This window comes from Heterodontus francisci, chromosome 37 (genome assembly GCF_036365525.1).
Source record: "Heterodontus francisci isolate sHetFra1 chromosome 37, sHetFra1.hap1, whole genome shotgun sequence".
Classification (NCBI taxonomy): domain Eukaryota; kingdom Metazoa; phylum Chordata; class Chondrichthyes; order Heterodontiformes; family Heterodontidae; genus Heterodontus; species Heterodontus francisci.
In genome coordinates this window covers 22,230,318-22,248,724 of record NC_090407.1, presented here as the reverse complement: position 1 = coordinate 22,248,724, position 18,407 = coordinate 22,230,318, and the positions used below count along the sequence as shown (strand labels likewise).

Below are 18,407 nucleotides of genomic sequence, written 5' to 3'. Positions count from 1 at the left end.
CACCTCTGTCTTTTTTCCTGCCAACTGCTAAGTCTCTTCGACTCGCCACACTTTAGCCCCACCTTTATGGCTGCCCGCCAGCTCTGGCGATCGCTGGCAACTGACTCCCACGACTTGTGATCAATGTCACAGGACTTCATGTCGCGTTTGCAGACGTCTTTAAAGCGGAGACATGGACGGCCGGTGGGTCTGATACCAGTGGCGAGCTCGCTGTACAATGTGTCTTTGGGGATCCTGCCATCTCCCATGCGGCTCACATGGCCAAGCCATCTCAAACGCTGCTGACTCAGTAGTGTGTATAAGCTGGGGATGTTGGCCGCCTTGAGGACTTGTGTGTTGGAGATACGGTCCTGCCACCTGATGCCAAGTATTCTCCGGAGGCAGCGAAGATGGAATGAATTGAGACGTCGCTCTTGGCTGACATACGTTGTCCAGGCCTCGCTGCCATAGAGCAAGGTACTGAGGACACAGGCTTGATACACTCGGACTTTTGTGTTCCGTGTCAGTGCGCCATTTTCCCACACCCTCTTGGCCAGTCTGGACATAGCAGTAGAAGCCTTTCCCATGCGCTTGTTGATTTCTGCATCTAGAGACAGGTTACTGGTGATAGTTGAGCCGAGGTAGGTGAACTCTTGAACCACTTCCAGAGCGTGGTCGCCAATATTGATGGATGGAGCATTTCTGACTTCCTGCCCCATGATGTTCGTTTTCTTGAGGCACAAGTTACTGAAAATCAATGATCATGCTGTGAGGGTGGTAGGATGCATTGTCAGAAGAATTAAAGATGAAACAAGAAACAGCTTCCTGTCTGAGGGTCAGGGCACATCCACAATGTGTCCAATTTTGGTCCTTTCACATGCTGGGAGACGTAAAGGCCCTGGGAAAGGAGCAGAGGAGCTCACTGGATCGATTCCTAGTTGAAAGGCCCTCAGTCACCAGGATAGACATTGCTGGGGCTGCTGTATTTTAAGAAAGCTTTGAGATCCTTAAAATAATGAAAGGATTAGACGGAGTCCAAATGACTATTCAAGCTCAATAGGCCAGGGCCAATAATACAAGTTATTTCAGCACAGAACTAGGTCATATCCGAGGTGGTTAACTGTGGAGCAAGTTGCCTTCTCAAGGTGTGTCTGCAGGTTTGCTGCACGCACTCAGAAGAGATGGATGAGCTCAGATTGGCCTCTCTGTATTTGGGTAGTTTACTGGGGTCCGTATCACCGTCACTGATTTCCTGGAGTTTTTCCTAAATTAGCCTTTTTATTTTTGCCTTTCCAAGGAGATTGTATGGGTGACAGGTGATGGATGGTGAACTAGCCAGGATAGGGTAGACTTGATTGATCAGCTAGTGTTTATTTGTCTGTTCTCATAATATAAGAGAACTGATTGTTATTGTTAGCCAATACAAAATGGAAATACAGCAGCAATACCTTCAAGGTGCCCCTGAAATGAGTTGCACTGTGGAAGGAAATGCTTGTAAAACTGCTGGTGCCTTGTTTCAGCAAATACATAATCTGCATGCGGTGGCTCTGGAAGGGTGGGGAGTGTCTTCATGAAGCAGCATGACAGATTGGTTGGGCTAAAGTCTTTTTCTTTTCAATATTTTTGTATATGCTCATACAGACAGAGGTGGAGCTGATATATTTGAGGTAGAAGTGAATATTAAATGAATTGTATCCAACCCTTTGGCAGGAAGAGGTTGAGAATTATTTCTAAAACTGCCTATGGAGGCTGACCTTTTACACACTAATCTTCTACATTCCATTCTCTGCACTTCCTCCACCCCACAGCTGTTCAATTGCAGTATGGATATTTAAAACTTAAAGCACAGAGACAGAGAGAGAATCAGATGTGAAAAGGAATCTACATGGCAGCATGCCCCCACCTCTCCTCCTCAGAAAACCTCCAGCTGTCTGTCTAAAGGTGCAGTCACTAAATGTTACATGAATGGCTAATCCCATTGGCCATTGCCAGATTTCTGCTCAATTAAGCCCCAGTTCATGCTTTAGACAAGTAGAAACCTGCTAATTCCTGGTGCTCGGGCTCCTTGTGAGGGGGGAGGTACACAAGTATAGACCGTTCCTGCTCTTAATCCAGTGTCAGCTGGATCTCCGGATATTGGGCAAAGGCAGGTGAGTTTCAAGTGTGACTCTGTTTCTCTGCCTGGTCCTGCCAAGAGTCACTACTGGCTCCACATGAATAATGACCAGACCCCAAATTCTGCCCTATAAAAGGGAATACAAATAAATAATAAACAGATAATCGCCACATTAATAAACTCAACTTGAACAATCACCTCACCGCCTACTGCTTGCACTTGAGCTGTGAAAACACTGCATGTTCACAGTGTAAAGTCACAAGAATCACAGCAAAAACAGTCAAACGCTACATTAAAAATTCATTCCAATCGAAGAAAGATTCTGGCTCATTGATGGGAAGTTGGGGTGAGGTGTTCCTCCTACAAAAAGTTTATCTGCCATTAAACATGATGATTAGGACCCTGTTGACGTTGCTCATTGTCCTGCACAGCGCAATCTCTCAGTCTCACATGCGGATCACAATCTGGAACCTCACAAGTCTTTTCAGATGCTTTTAACTCGAAGAGGTCATCAATAACCTGCCAGAGACAGTTCTCAAATGGAAAGTCATTGTCCACGAGATTGACCAGGTAATAGTGGTCATGAATGTCCTGAATTATCTGCCGCGAAGGAGATCCTGTTGGGTACAATTTCGCCCATCGCTCAATCCACAGGGCAAAAGCTTCATCCTAAGAACAAAGCACAGCATTACTGAGTTTACAGACTACTTTCCCCGTCCCCCAACACAAACTTCCCCTCCCTCCCCAGACAGTCTAGTCCCTCCAATCCTACACAGACATACTCTCCACAAACCAAATATATTTCTCCCTCAGAGGTCAGATAAAACAGTTTGTGCACTTTGGAATTAGTGCAAGTTAGAATTTCCGTTCTTGGTTATTTGAATGGAAGGGGGTTGCATCATGTCTCTGAAATGATTAACCACTGAAAGCAACAGACAGGAATCCCAAAGCTATATGGTAGGAGCTGCCATACGTACAGGTGGGAGAACTGAGGATCGATGTGTTCAGAACCATTGTGTGGAAAGGTTATGGAACAGTTACAAAATTCATCCACTGTCACTTCTTTACAAAGCAACTCAGGAGTTTATAGCATTTTATTCTACGTAAGGTTCGATTGCATTACCTTCCAGTACACAAAGCTGATGGGATCGACCACTGTGGGCTGAATTATCTCACGTCCAGGGAAGATCCCCCATGTTACTGCAATCGGCTGCAAGTCAAAGGCATTATTTATATTCTCACCCTGCAACATTAGGAAAGGTTCAAGGTTAGTTTATAAATTAGTAAATTGTAAAACAGCTGCAATTTGAGTTATGCCCATATTAGGTTGGATACGATTATACAAGATCCAAGAAACTGAGTCTGAAAATCATTTTTTATTAACGTTCATTCGGGGGATGTGGGCGTCGCAGGCTAGGCCAGCATTTATTGCCCATCCCCAATTGCCCTCAAGAAGGTGGTGGTGAGTTGCTTTCGTGAACCGCTGCAGTCCTTGGGGTATAGGTACACCAACAGTGCAGTTAGAAAGAGGATTTTGACCCAGAAAGAGTGAAGGAACGGCAATATAGTTCTAAGTCAGGATGGTGTGTGACTTGGAGGGGAACTTGCAGGTGGTGGTGTTCCCATGCATCTGCTGCCCTTGTGCTTCTAGGTGGTAGAGGTCACTGGTTTAGAAGGTGCTGTCAAAGGAGCCTTTGTGAGCTGCTGCAGTGCATCTTGTATATGGTACACACTACTGTCACTGTGTGTCGGTGGGAGATGGGGTGCCAAGCAAGAGAGCTGCTCTTTCCTGGATGGTGTCAAGCTTCTTGAGTGTTGTTGGAGCTGCACTCATCCAGGCAAGTGGAGAGTACTCTATCACACTCCTGATGTGTGCCTTGTAGATGGTGGGCAGGCATTGGGGAATCAGGAAGTGAGTTGCTCGCTGTAGAATTCCCAGCCTCTGACCTGCTGTGGTAGCCACAGCATTTATGTGGCTGGTCCAGTTCAGGTTCTGGTCAATGGTGACCCCCAGGATGTTGATAGTGGGGGATTCAGCGATGGTTATGCCATTGAATGTGAAGGGGAGATAGTTAGATTCTTGTTTGAAATGGTCATTGTTTGGCACTTATCAGCCGAAGCCTGTTGTCCAGGTCTTGCTGCATATGGACATGGGTTGCTTCACTATCTGAGGAGTCGCGAATGGTGCTGAACACTGCACAATCAGCGAACATCCCCATTTCTGACATGATTGAAGGAAGGTCATTGATGAAGCAGCTGAAGATGGTTGGGCCTAGGACACTACCCTAAGGAACTCCTGCTGTGATGTCCTGGAATTGAGATGATTGGCCTCCAACAACCACAACCATTTTCCTTTGTGTTAAGTATGACTCCAACCAGCAGAGCGTTCCCTCCCAGATTCCCATTGACTCCATTTTTGCTAGGGCTCCTTGATGCCATACTCGGTCAGATGCTGCCTTGATGTCAAGTGCAGTCACTCTCACCTCACCTCTTGAGTTCAGCTCTTTTGTCCATGTTTGAATCAAGGCTGTAATGAGGCAGGAGCGGAGTGGCCCTGGTGGAACCCAAACTGAGTGACAGCGAGCGGGTTATTGCTGAGCAAGTACCACTTGATTGCGCTGTCGACGGCTCCTTCCATCAATTATGTTCCATAAAGTGGATTGTTGTCCATTTAGTCTCCTTGGTAAATGTTATATTTGCAAATCCTGAGAGAGGCTGCTTCTCTAGTGGTAGCTGCAGCTATTGGAATTTTTCACTCCAGTCAGCAAACCTTGCAAATGCTGGTATATTGTCTAATGAGGATAGCAAATGTTTGTGCAGACAGCATCCTTGTAAATGCAGACCCGAGGCTGGGTTGGATATATTTTGGCTTTTAGCCAACAGGCTCTTATAAATATTTAAATTTGAGTATGGTCAGTCTCTCCCCAGGCCTAGAGCTAGAAAATTCTTGCTTTGGTATCACTGAATCCCTTTCCACCTACAAATAAGCGAGAAACCAAGGAACAGACTAGAGATAGCCTGATTGGCACTTTAATGAAATGTTCCTATGAAACTCAGTTACCTCCTTTACTTGCAGTCTCACCCATGACTAATGGGTCCTTACCTTCACATTTACGATCTGATAGTTCACCCGTGTTTTGTATTTCTTCAGAACTTTGAGTAGAGTAGATATATTTTCAGAGGAGGTAAAAAACTCAAGGTAAGCCTGTAAAAGGAAGAGCAGGGTTCAGGTACAGAGCAAAGACAGGGAGTTCTAAACCCACAATATCTGTTTAGTTTACTCTCCCAGTATGCTGGTAATTCTTACCTTCTGAAACACGTAGCCTCCCTCTGGCCCCCAGCCCACAATGGGGTCAGTTGACAGCTTAGCATTGATGTTGGGCTGGGAGTTTATAGTGAGAATTCCCATTCGATTCACCTTCTCCAGTTCTTCTTTCATCAGGGATGTTTCTGGTGCCAGAGGTTCGTCATTCCATGGCAGACAGGTCACCTGAGAATACACAAATGAGAAGTCACTGAGGAGAGTTCTTTATCCATTTAAAAATTGGGCTGGTGGAGTTCTTCAAACACTTGAGCCCTCGTCTCCCCAGAAGGCTGCCAGGCCCAAAGTGGTTTAATGCAGCTAGGAAAGTGGTGCCAGCTCACATTTCAGTAGATGCTGCCAGAAAGCATGTTCCATCTCTTGGGGGGTAGAGAGATAGAGAGAGAGAGAGAAACATTGAGTAATGAGCAAGTCACTGTTGGGTGATTGCTACTGATTTCTTTTTGGATTTTTGGAAGCTAGTTGAAAACATTTGCCATAAGATCCTAGAATCCATTGCCTGTTCCATTCAATTGGTTCTTCTGTACCTTCTCACTTTCGAAACAAGTTTGTTGAACCATTTCTAGATCTGGCCAGAAAAAAAACTCCTTTATCTAGAAGTTCCTTGGCTTATCGGGGAAAGCTTTCATTTATCCAGATATTTGAAAGAGGATTCAATTAAATATTTTTGGATATAGATCCCGAACCCGAGGATCAAAGAAGACCAGATTGTCTGACATGTTACAAGTTAGAGGGATGAGGAATCACAGCACTGAAGAATTACTATCACTGCCGTGTATGTTGCTGGAGCCCTTGATGGGAAAGGAAAAAAAAAAATCAAAAACTGTTGTTGATACCAGGTTGACAGATTGTGCTAGTTAAATTGGCAAAATATGTTGTACAGGAAGACTGCAGCTGTTTGAAATACTGACAAACTCACACATGAAATGGAAGTGGCACAGAAACCCCCAGCCTGCAGTTCTGGACTTTGACAACTCCATATGTATTGCCATTTACGTCCCATAAACATAAAAGGAGCATGAATATTGAAATATCCTGACGTTAACCAGCAACATCATCAGTTTGACGGTTTGAAAATTTGAAGCCTTGAACTGCATTCTCCTGTACTGTCTAATCTCATCTGGCAGCAGCTGTATGTAAACACTTCATTGGGAAAGTCAGAAATGAGTATCAAATGACATTTTTAACTTAAGTTCCACTAGCTGCAACTGGATTGGGAACTTCACTCTTATGAATTAGTTACAATAAATATTGCAGCAACTTCTTAGTTTTATTTGATCACTGCAGTTCCATTACCTTTTTCCCATTGCTGTTGGATTGTCCAGTGATATATGCGGTGAAGACTTCAAAGATGCTTTTTTCATCTATCAGTTCCTCCCCCCACATCTTCAGCAGCTCCTCCTTGGGACAGTTATTCTTCAGATAAAAGAGGTAGTAATCATTCAGCTCACCAAATGCAGGAGATGAAGAGTTCCCCCTAAAATAAATATAAAATCACTCCGAATCTAGACACTGATCAATTAGAGCAAAACTACCAATGGAGCACAACTTAATGTTATCTGCAGACATCTTCTGTACAATTATTTGCAAGCTTTAGGAGCTCAGAAAATTAAATAAACTCTTATATAGTGAAATGCTACCAATGAACGAGAAAATAAATCCACACTTTAGCCAATTTACTTTGTTAGAATACACCATAGTCACCCCCAAAAAATGACATTGAAAGGCTTGCAACCACTAGCACTTAAACCTGACGTAACACAGCTCAAGCGCTTGCTCCAGACACAACTCAAGTTTGGAAGGTCCAAATTGAGAATTGTGCTTCTGGGTGTTTTCCCACAATTGAAGTGGATAGCGTGTCAAAGCTCCACACACATTAACAAAACCCAACTGGCAACCCTAGTTGGGCCGAACATTTACAATTGTAACCTTACTCGTTGATGAGTTGTTCTCATCGTTAAATAATAGTTGATGGTCAAAACACCAGTAATGATTTAAAAGATTGTACCATCTTCCGTTGGGAAATTCATCCCAGTCCTGGGTTCTGTAGATGTAACTCTTCTGCCTCGAAGCCCAGAATATTGGACGGACATCCTCGACCTTTCGCTTTGGATTGGCGCTGATGGTCCATGGCAAGGCACGTCTGGGGGGAATGGAAAAGAGAGCAAATTCAGAGGTTAGACACTCCTGATTCCATGACAGCTTCCTAAAAATAGTACAAATCAGGGATATATTCAAATAGTCAGTACCTGGACTTTGTAGATCACAGTTACAGAACTCTCATTGTAAATCAATATCTCCTTTCTGGGATTAAATAATATCATGTCCTATACCAATATAGTGATGCAAATTAATCAATAAACAAAGAAAGGGCAAATACGTCCAGAATTTGGTCTTGGTCGAGTGAATTGGAGATGCCAGGTGTACTTACTTATATCATCTGTTCAAACCAACCTAGGGTCCTCGGTCCACAGTCGCAGTCGTTTCAGAATCTCCTTTGTTGCCACCTCTCTGTTCAGGGTGTAGAAATGGAGCCCTGGCACCAATCCCGATTCCAGCAGAACCTTGCACATTTCAGTCGCCAGGTCAATACCGTAATTCCTAATGGCGGCATCATTATCCTTGATTGGGTCAATTATGTCTTTGATTTCCTGTGGCACCTGTAGCTTGGAGAGTTTAACCAGTTGTCGCAATGAGTGATACCCCTACCACAGGATAAGAGAAGAGAATGAGATCAATAACCAAAACTGTACCAGCACATGGAGCAAGGAAGAAAGTGCTCTTCTATTGGAAACTGGGTGAAGTTATTGCTCCAGTGTCAGGCCTACACCACAAGGCACATCACCACAGTATAAGATTCGCACCTGGAATCGGGGATGCTTCCAGGCCTCTATTCATAACGTACCTGAATGGGAAAGATTCCTGGCAGAATGGGACAAGTAATTCCAAATGCACGACAATCCTTGAAAAAGTTAAGGAAGGTTTCAGGTTTGAAAAAGAGTTGGGTGATGATAAAGTCTGAGCCAGCGTCTACCTTCGCCTTCAGGTGTCTGAGGTCCTCCTCGTAACTGCTGCATTCTGGGTGCCCAGTTGGGTAACCTGCAAGGAAGTAAGTTTTAAATAAGCATCTTGCCTGGTTTAAGGTGAAGAGAACAGAACACAAAGAAACTGTGTTTGCAAAACTGAGCTTACCAGCAACACAGATGTCAAAATAATCATTAAACTCAGAACGAATGTGTTTGACCAAATCACTGGCATAATTGAATCCTCCTTCTTCAGTCTTCCATTCATCACCCATGGGATCTGCAAAATTACCGCCTCTGTTAAAGGCTCATACCTCCCATGAAACCATTGAACAACATCTCCCATCATCTCACTCCTGCCTCTCTGTCCCCAACCTATCTTGTGGAAAAGTATAGAATGGATTTTCCAATGTTGGCTGATGGGTTGAGAATGGTTTAGAGATTCTTCCTAATTTCTGCAGCCAACAGTCTTTTACTGTGATGTTATTATGTACAGGAAGGTGTCAAGACTTCAGGTCAGTGGAGAGGGAGTTTGGGGGGGGGGGGGGGGGGGGGGGGTTGTGTGGAGGGGAGAAACGCCATGCATCTTTGCCCCTCTTCTCCCCTGGTCTGTTTTAAATACTTACTTAGACATACTCTTGGAAATTTGATAGACCAACAGCATTAACTATCCAAGCCCAGTAACATTTGTGTTTATATTTCTTACACTTTGATTTGTCCTGTTTGAATATTGTAGACCAGGAGCATTGAAAAAAGGTAATTCTTGGTATTGTTGGCTCATTGGTGAATACACCCTGAATCAGAACACTGAGCTAATATCAGCAACCAGAGATATATAGATTCATTGGATCATTGAATGGCTTTCATGTTGGCCCGAGTTGGGTGCTGGTTTTGAAGGGTGTTTTGTTGAGCCCAGTGGTAATCAGCGTAAGTTTGCCAGATTTACTAGCACGGAACTAATAATGTGGGCTAACCGGTGACTGTCTGCTTGTTGGGAGCCCGTGGCCATTAAACCCCAAATACAGCTTCAGGTTGAAACTTGTGTCCCTAAAACATTTGGATGATCTGGTGATAGAACCAGAGGGACTTGCTTGAAGGCCCTTAGATTCTCACAACATGACACTAAGTTCCATCATCCTCCCTCTGTCTATGGATGTTACAACTGAGATAGGTGAGACGGTGAAGTAGATTCACCCACCACGAGTTCAGAGACATGAAGCAAGAAAGGAGCATCCCTTGCAGGAAGAGAGAGAAAAACATGTAAAGGGAGATGGTTAGAAACAGAACACTGATCAATATCTCACCACCACGGAGGGCAAGTATGTTCTTCAGCCCCAGACTCCGAGCCTTGTGTAGATGCTGCGTGATCTGATCCTTAGTCTGGTTACAGCAGGTTAGATGCAGCACCGTCTCCAGGCCACAGTAATTTACTGCTGTGCTGGCTATAGTCATGGAGGAAGTCTCTTTGTCAGAGCCTGGGTCGCCAGCGGGATGCCAGGTTACATCAATGAAGAGTGGTCCACCGACAGCCATATGATCAAACCTAATCACACAAAGGCCACGGTCAGCAAGTTTCAACAAAACATCTCTCACTGTACAAACAAATGAATCCCAAGTTTGGCTCCACCAATAGTTCAGCAAGTTTAAACAATGAGCCATATAAATCCCAATGCTTGGGTAACTGATCTGTATCAAGGCTGGGGTAGAAGTGTGGCCGTTGGCCTCAGTACCCAGGTTAAGGAGGAAACAAAAAAAAATCACTCAAGCGACTCAAAGTAAGCATCTGTTTCAGCTGTGATGTTCCCACCAACATGTCTAAGGTATATATTGTTACAAGCTCAGACATTAATGTGAAAAATACGAGATATGAACCCCCAGACCGATTTCAAGAATTACATGACAAGATTTCATGTTTTAAGACTTTGATGATAACTAAAAGAAATCCCCAATTAACTGAATAGCACTTTATAATAGTTGATACGTCAAGTATTTTCCTTGCTTATTTAAACGCTTGAAAACTACATTTATATATTGCTTTTTTGTGATGAAATCCTTTGCAGATAAAAGGCCCAAACTCCTCTCAGTTGCACTGCGTTAGGTCTCCCAGACTATTTCAAAAAATCAGTGTTCTCTTCATTCACTTCTCTGAGCACTTCTGATCTGGACGTCTGAGTAAGGTGTTTCCTAGTGATCCTGCTGGTCGTCTACTTCTCCGCAAGCTTCGACTTTCAAAACAAGTTCAAGTTTTCGCAGACTTATACTGTAATGGGCTGCCAAGAGCAAGTGTCTGCTCTCTCCCTTGAGGCTGAAACCACTGGTTTCTTCTCTCACAGCCTGCTGTGAGGCTGCAACTGCCGAATTTCCTTCTTCCAGTCTTGAGGCCACAACCATTGGTTTCTTATCTTACAGCCTGTTTGCCTTCAGAAAGTCGTTAAATTTATCTAGACTCAGAAGCCAATAGCTTAATATATTGTTCCAAAAATGCAGAGTCCAGAAGTCTGGTTTTCACAAAGCCAGTTGGGCCTTTCCATTGGTCCCAGGTGCTAACAGCTACCTGGTACATTTACATTATTTGAATTACTGACTCCTTGTTTTACAACCCAAAAGTCTGGGAGGGCGAAACCCATTGTTCTTCTGTCTCTGTTTATCAGAAGAAAGTCTTTGATCTGTGCTCTCTGTTGTACTGTTCTTGTAACCTTTCGTAGAGTGGAGATGAGGTCACCTGACCTTCTGGATTCCACCTTGAACTTTTTTTAAAAATTACAATTTAAAAAATATAATCATGTTACAAGGTCCAGTGTTCATAACAGTATGTTGATAAAGAACAGAAGGATTTATAACTTAGCAAGAGCCATCTTTTCAGGAAAGGCTACATCTTGTGGCACTGCAGCCAGCCTGGGTCAATATCTTCAGGGGAGGACTGGACAGGAGAAAAAGAGACTCAAAAATGACCAAGTAAATAAACCAGCCTGAATGACACAGCATAGAGGGGTTTAGACATTCAGTGAGAACCATGAGACCGTCTTGTGTTTGGTACACTTATGGGACGAAGCAGAAGTCAGTTTGTATCAAACCAGCCTGGTCCCTTGAAATTTAGGTTGGTTCTGTCCACATTTATTCTGGGACATTGGTGTTCTCTCCAAATCATTGCACTGTACATCTCCAAACTTACTGTTTTACCTCGTCTCGTCCATCTCATTGTCCGAGGAACTTATCCATTAGATTCTGTTATTCCACTCCAGCTAGTTTCTTGCAGACAGATCTGTCCCTCTGATTTCCCCGAGAAGATGGAAATTTGCATTGTGGGGAGTCACAGCCACCAACCAGTGACAGTATGGACTAGCGCCAGCTGCTCCACCACCACCAGCCAGTGCCTGACCTCCGCCCCAGCATCACCATCATCATCCTGCACCCACTCCAGCATATGACACCTGCTCCAGCACCAACAGTCCATATCATAAGTGATGCAGCCATCTCACTGCTTTCGACAATATTTCAATATAAATCAGTAAAATATGTATTTCTATAAATCACACACTCCTATTCCCAGCAAACAAAAGCAGGCAAGTCTAAATAACAAAGTTGGGGTTATGTTTACTTCTAAGCAAGGCTAGGATTACAAATTATATCACAGGAAATAGTAGTAGACCATATGGCCTGTTGAACCTGCTCTGCCTTTCAATATGATCATGGCAGATCTTCTACCTCAACTCCATTTTCCTGCCTGCTCCCCATATCCCTTGATTCCATGAAAGACCAAAAATCTGTCTATCTCAACCTTAAATATATTCAACAATGGAGCACCCACAGCCCTCTGGGTATAGAATTCCAAAGATTCACAACCCTTTGAGTGAAGAAGTTTCTCCTCATCTCAATGCTAAATTAATCGGCCCTTTAACCGGAGACTGTGCCATGTTCTAGATTCCCCAGCCAAATGAAAGAACTTCTCAGTGTCTATCCTGTCAAGCCCCTTCAGAATCTTGTATGTTTCAATGAAATTACCTCTCATTCTTCTAAACTCAATAGAGCATTGACCCAATTTAATCAGCCTCTCATAGGACAGCCCTCTCATCCCAAGAACTAACCTAGTGAACCTTTACTGTACCGGCTCCAAGGCATATACATCCTTCCTTAGATTATGGAGGCCAAAACTGTTCCCAATACTCCAGGTGTGGTCTCACTAAAGCCCTGTACAATTGTAGCAAGACTTCCTTATTTTTGTGCTGCAATAAAGGCCAACATGCCATTTGCCTTCTTAACAACCAACACCAGAACAACACAAGATCCAGTTTGGAGGCACATCTCATTTATATATGTTTCTCCTTATTTCCCTTCGCCCAATTTAAGATGCTCGTCAGCTTCGCTTTGCCTCACAGCAAGCCTATTGATCCAGTCAATAGAGCCCAACAACCCCACCCTTTTATTATTTATAACTCCACCCTTCCATTCGGCTTCGGTATACCCGGCCATTCATTGCTGCCCAGTATTACCAGCCTCACCTGGAGATCAGATTAACAGCACCGCTAGCGGTTCGTGGAGGGAAAAACTCCAGGGAGAACCATTTGTCTCCTGATTCAATACGTCGACGCATCTTTTCCTGGAGTCGGTCGGAGTCAGGGCTGGGAGTTGAACTGCGGGAACCATCACTAGAACTATCGTCGGATTTGAACACCCGCCCCTTGCCACTTTGCTCTTCATTCACCATCGCTAGTTCCTGCAAACAGAAAATCCAACCTTTGAATGAATTGGAACTACAGATCCCCCTCCCAACACACTACATTAGGGCCAGCACCCAAACCAAGTTTGGTGATGTGAAGGCCTTTGCCTTTTCAAATGGGTAAAGTTTGGAAGCTCCACCCCCCTTCAGTCTTCTGGCTATGATCTTGTATTTGTTGAGGGGCCAGGTGAATCTGCACTTGATATCTTTCTATTTACATAACTCACATCGTGGGCAGGAGCCAAGATTTGGCAAGACAGAATTTAAAAGCCAGAAGCTCCCAATCACTGTTAGGAGTGGCTTTGATTATTGTTGATCAGTTGTGAAGACAGACTACCTGGTTTCAAGATCATTAGTCCAGGGTACCTTTCTATTGAATTCTCACTATACCTTTCACCGCTGGTGCTGGACATGTACCACTGCTGAACTGCACCGAGAACATTCAGGTCATAATTCAGCTCCCTTTCATAAATAGAACTTGTATTTACACATAGACTTTACTGGGTCCTCAGATTGCCTCAGAGTACTCCAATCCATTTGAAAGGCTCTATCGATTGGGTAGTAAGTCCCGCAAACAATAACCAGCTGACTGTTTCTGGTGGCGTAGGTTGACGGAAGAACATTCAAGGTATCCTGAACACTCAACCCAGAGGTGGTGGGATTGCTCCCAGGGTAAGTTGTAAAACTGAATTCAATAATTTTGGTTTGACACCAGAACCATAAAAAGTTGCCAGATTAATAAAGAAACAACTAGTTCAACATCTCAACTCCCTTGTCTTCTCCCCACTGGATTCACCGTCCTCCATAAATCTCTTCTTCAATATAAATTATCTGACCCATATTCAGCCACTCCAGACCTTGCCATCTTTACTCCTGTCCCTGTAAACCTCCTCCAACTCTTGGTTCCATTGAAACTGGCCTTTTGTACACCCCATGTACCATCACCACATCATTAGTGGCCATGCCTTCAGCTGCTGAGGCCCTAATGTTCAGTTATAACATCTCTAAGACCCTCCACATCCCTCTCTGTCAAAACTCATAGTCCGGCATGAAGGATAAAATACTGAAGTCAAGTTTTTATTCACCGCTTTTATTTGTAGAAATATACATTACATATTGTGCACCTCCTTCTTTCAGCCTTCGGTTCGTCCCCAATTGATACCCTCCACCTGAATAGAATCCACACCCAACTGGTATACAATTAAACACTTTCCTCATTTGTGGCCTCCTGAAAAACCCACCTCTTTGAGCAGGCTTTTGGTCACCCCTCCTATTATCTCCTCCTTTGACTTGGTGTCTTTTTTAAAAATAACACCTCGGTGACATTTCATTACATTAAAAGGTGCTACAGAAAAGCAAATTGTTGTAGTAATGTCCTTTAGGGAAAAGACCTGTCTACCCACCTGATTTGGCTTTCATGTGACTCCAATCCCACACAAAGTTGGCTCTTAAATATATTGTAAAGCAACAAATGGTGCCTTGCAACATCTATTGGATCAAATATCACAATAAAAAAAACATCCAGGATACAAGAACTCTCTCTGCTTCAGATCTTGAATGTCCAGCCGAACCCACTAAAGGTGGTTTTGGTTCACGGCCTCAACCTAAAATACTCCCTATTGGAGTATCAGCCTAAATTTTGTGCTACACTTCTGGAGTGGGATTTAAACCCACAAGTTGCTGATTAAAGAGACAGGAATGTTAAAAACTGAGCTAAGATGGCAGAGGCTGCAGTCCTGATTTAAAGAGGATTTGAACTGTTCGAGAAAAGTACTCTTGGTTGGATTGGTACTTCTAGCCCTGTTGAATTGCTTATCATACAAATGGCCAACGAATTCACGCAAGGAACTTCGGGACCTCTGGGAGATTTCAGATTATCTATTGTACACTTGGATGCCAGATAAGGACATCCTTCTGTACATTTGGTTAAAGGCATCGACACTAATCTCCCCCTCTGATTCTATATCAGTATCCTTTGAAAATATAGGACCAACTACTGGAAACAAGATGAGCCCCATCTTTCTCCTTCTGGCTCCATTCTTGGCCATGGGGATTCAGGCCCGCAGGGCGCGGTCCTTGAGATGGGATTGTCCTGGTAACAAGCCTGGCAGCCACCTCCTTTTAATAAAGGTCTGATGCACCCAGACTTTCAACCAAACATTTAAAGCACCCATCGTAACATGGAACACCTGAACCTGCAGCCAAAGATGAACTTTCGCACGGAGTAGCTTCATTCCACAGAATGAATCCTATTAGTTGTTTGGACAGAGAAAGCTACAATTTAAACAGTATTTGAAATATGTTCAATGATTGGTACATTCGGTACGACATTCACCCGTTGCAGACTGATGCGGTTACTTTAACACATGTTAAAACAACATTTCTTAATTACATTCGCCAGTTTAACAGAGAAGCGAAAATCCTCGAAGTGCTGGTTAGCACACATCAACTGATATCTCAGCCAGCCGTGAAACTACAATATAGATCTTTAATTCACGGATTACGGAACGTTACATCGTCGGGAGAGTCGAAATCCAACTCCGTCCTTCTCAAAACAAGTGGTTTGTGATATGGACGTGGTTTACGGAAATCATATTTGAAATGTTTCGGTTTCCAACTGTTGCAATGTTCGGGTTCTGATCTTCATTTGTGGCTCCACAGAATATTATTCGTAACATTTAGCACCCCGATTTGAGATTGTGGTTGAACCACAAGGCCCACTGTCAAAGGACGCATTTAAATTCTAATATTACACACACAAAATTTAGCGACGCCAACAGGCTCCGAGTACTCCTACTTATGACAACACACCGCCAACCACTGTTCGACTCCAGACTGATCACATCGAAAACTTAACGTGGCTGAGAAACCCAACTCCATACTTGGAGTGCGGCAGACTCGTACTGTCGAAAAAGGATCCAATCCCATCACCAAGTTAAATCAGCACTATTCTTAGTTGCAGAAACAGATGTTCGCAAGTTTTACCACCTGTCAGGGCGGAGCACCAAGAGCAGGAATGAATCATGGAGTCTGAATACTATAATAAAAACAAGAACTGCTAGAAATACTCAGCAGGTCTGGCAGCATCCGTGGAGAGAGAAACAGAGTTAACGTTTCAGGTCAGTGACCTTTCATCAGATCTGAAGAACTGAAGTATAGTTTGAATACTATACCTGGAATGAAGGAGCTTGAGGCTCAATTCGCTTCTGAGTAGCAACATCATAAAACAAACCGCTGTACATTCACACTCAGCGGCATATATTTGTGAGAAATGACTCTCAATCTTACAGGAGGTGGTCATTTGGTCCATCGTGCCTGTGTGGGCTCTTTGGAAGCTATCCAATTAATTCCACTTCCTTGCTCTTTCCCCATTGCCCTGCGTATTCCTCCCCAAATATTTATCCAATTCCCTTTTGAAAGTTATTATTGAATCATCTTCCATTACCTTTTCAGGCTGTGTATTTTCTTCATGTCCCCGCTAGTTCTTTTGTCAATTACTTTAAATCTGTGTCCTCTGGTGAGTGACCATTCTGCTACTGGAAACAGCTTTTCCTTATTTACTCTATCAAAACCCTTGATGAGTTTGAACACCTGGATCAAGTCTTCTCACTTTCTCTGCTCTAAGGAAAGCAACCCTAGTTTCTCTCCCTGGTACCTGTAGTATCTCCTTGCCACCTGCTCCAAGGCTTTTCTAAAATGTTGTTCCCAAAATTGGGTATAATGCTCCAGCTGGGGCTTAACTAGTACTTGATAAAACGTTCAGCAAAACTTTCTTGCTTTTGTACTCTATGTCTAGAACCATAGAAAAGTAACAGCACAGAAAGAGGCCAGTCAGCCCATCGTGTCTGTGCTGGCTGAAAAAAAACTAGCCACCCATTCTAATCCCACTTATCAGCACCTGGTCCGTAGCCTTGCAGGTCCAGGTAACTTTTAAATGAGTTGAGGGTTTCTGCCTCCACCACTGATCCGGGCAGTGAATTCCAGACACCCACCACCCTCTGGGTGAAAATGTTATTCCTTATGTCCCCTCTAACCCTTCTCCCAATCACCTTAAATCTGTGCCCCCTGGTAATTGACCTCTTCGTTAGGGGGAACAGGTCCTTCCTGTCTACTCTATCTTGGCCCCTCAATTAAGTCACCCCTCAGCCTCCTCTGTTCTAAGGAAAACAACTCTAACCTATCCAATCATTATATAAAAGCAAAATACTGCAGATGCTGGAAATCTGAAATAAAAACAAGAAATTGTGGAAATACTCAGCAGGTCTGGCAGCATCTGTGGAGAGAGAAGCAGAGTTAACGTTTCAGGTCAGTGACCTTCCATCAGAACTACCCAACCTTTATATAGCCAATAATTCCATTTTTTTAAAAACAGCATTTTCAACGTCCTGCCACCTTCAAAGACTTGTAAGCATACTCCCCCAGGACTCACTGTTCCTGCACCCTCTTTAAAATTATACCTTTTAATTTTATATAGTTTCTCATTCTATCAAAATATATCACTTCATATTTCTCGGCATTAAATTTCATCTGTGACTTGCCTGCCCATTTCACTACTCCATGGCTTCCAGAAGTCTGTTACTTCTCACTGTTTACTACATTTTCAGAGTTACAAAGCAAAAGAGTCACACTTGCAATAAAACAAAAGATCAGAAATTAGGAGATTGTGGCGACAGTGTATGTAAAGGGAACTTTACTCTGTATCTAACCCTTACTGTACCTGCCGCGTAAGTGTTTGATGGGACAGTGGAGATGAACCTTTAACCTACTTGTGGAATAGTTGACTTGGAAACAGTTGGCGCCCACTGTGAAAACTGTTCAATCTCCAATGTCTGTGACTGTCTCCCTTCTTTATCACTGCTGGCTGAGATAGAATCACCACCTCCTTTAAAACGAAATCAGAGCGTCCACATTTATCTCCAGCCTGTTAACCCGAATCTACTTCGTTCGGCATAAACCAAACTTCGCAACTGCTCAGGGTTGAATGAATGACCTCAGCCAGCGGACAGTGCCAGGCTCCCAATCCTCCCCCCTTCCCTAACGGGAGGCCACCAGCCAACCACCCCCCCAAGCGGGATGCCCCCGACTCCCAATCCCGGTACCAATGAGTCCAGACACTTTACATCGAAGATACCAGAAGCTGCGCGGCCCCGCGACCGAGCCGCTACTTGTAATTCCCGTGGCGCGCTCCCGTTCCCACCAGCAGGCGGGTCACCGAGAGCCGGGATCGCGCCCGTGGCGCTAGGCCCCGCC

General features: G+C 43.9%; 1 protein-coding gene across 5 annotated transcripts; it reads right to left on the bottom strand.

Annotated features, from left to right (window-relative positions):
- Positions 1–512: 512 nt before the first annotated feature.
- Positions 513–18,177, bottom strand: mthfr (methylenetetrahydrofolate reductase (NAD(P)H)). Of its 5 annotated transcripts, none has more exons than XM_068016776.1 (12): positions 17,924–18,177; positions 12,940–13,154; positions 9,745–9,983; positions 8,610–8,720; positions 8,323–8,516; positions 7,872–8,122; positions 7,426–7,560; positions 6,714–6,894; positions 5,403–5,585; positions 5,199–5,300; positions 3,219–3,338; positions 513–2,764 (listed from the first exon to the last, which is right to left on the bottom strand). In XM_068016776.1, the coding sequence occupies exons 2-12, from the start codon at positions 13,143–13,145 to the stop codon at positions 2,477–2,479; spliced, it is 2,010 nt and encodes a 669-aa protein (XP_067872877.1). In that variant the 5' UTR covers positions 13,146–13,154; positions 17,924–18,177; the 3' UTR covers positions 513–2,476. The 5 variants fall into 5 exon arrangements, with proteins under 5 accessions (XP_067872877.1, XP_067872875.1, XP_067872876.1 ...); XM_068016774.1 differs by lacking the exon at positions 17,924–18,177 and adding an exon at positions 15,550–15,797; XM_068016775.1 differs by lacking the exon at positions 17,924–18,177 and adding an exon at positions 15,550–15,797 and having other exon boundaries at positions 3,219–3,305.
- Positions 18,178–18,407: the final 230 nt, after the last annotated feature.

Bases quoted from the DNA above. Each gene is read 5' to 3' on its own strand.
- mthfr (XM_068016774.1), bottom strand. From the start codon at position 15,603: ATGTGTGCTAACCAGCACTTCGAGGATTTTCGCTTCTCTGTTAAACTG. The intron at 5,586-6,713 runs GTAATGGAACTG...GTGTATTCTCAG, and splicing joins CCAACAGCAATGGGAAAAAG to GTGACCTGTCTGCCATGGAA. The intron at 2,765-3,218 runs GTAATGCAATCG...CTTTGTTCTTAG, and splicing joins TCAGCTTTGTGTACTGGAAG to GATGAAGCTTTTGCCCTGTG.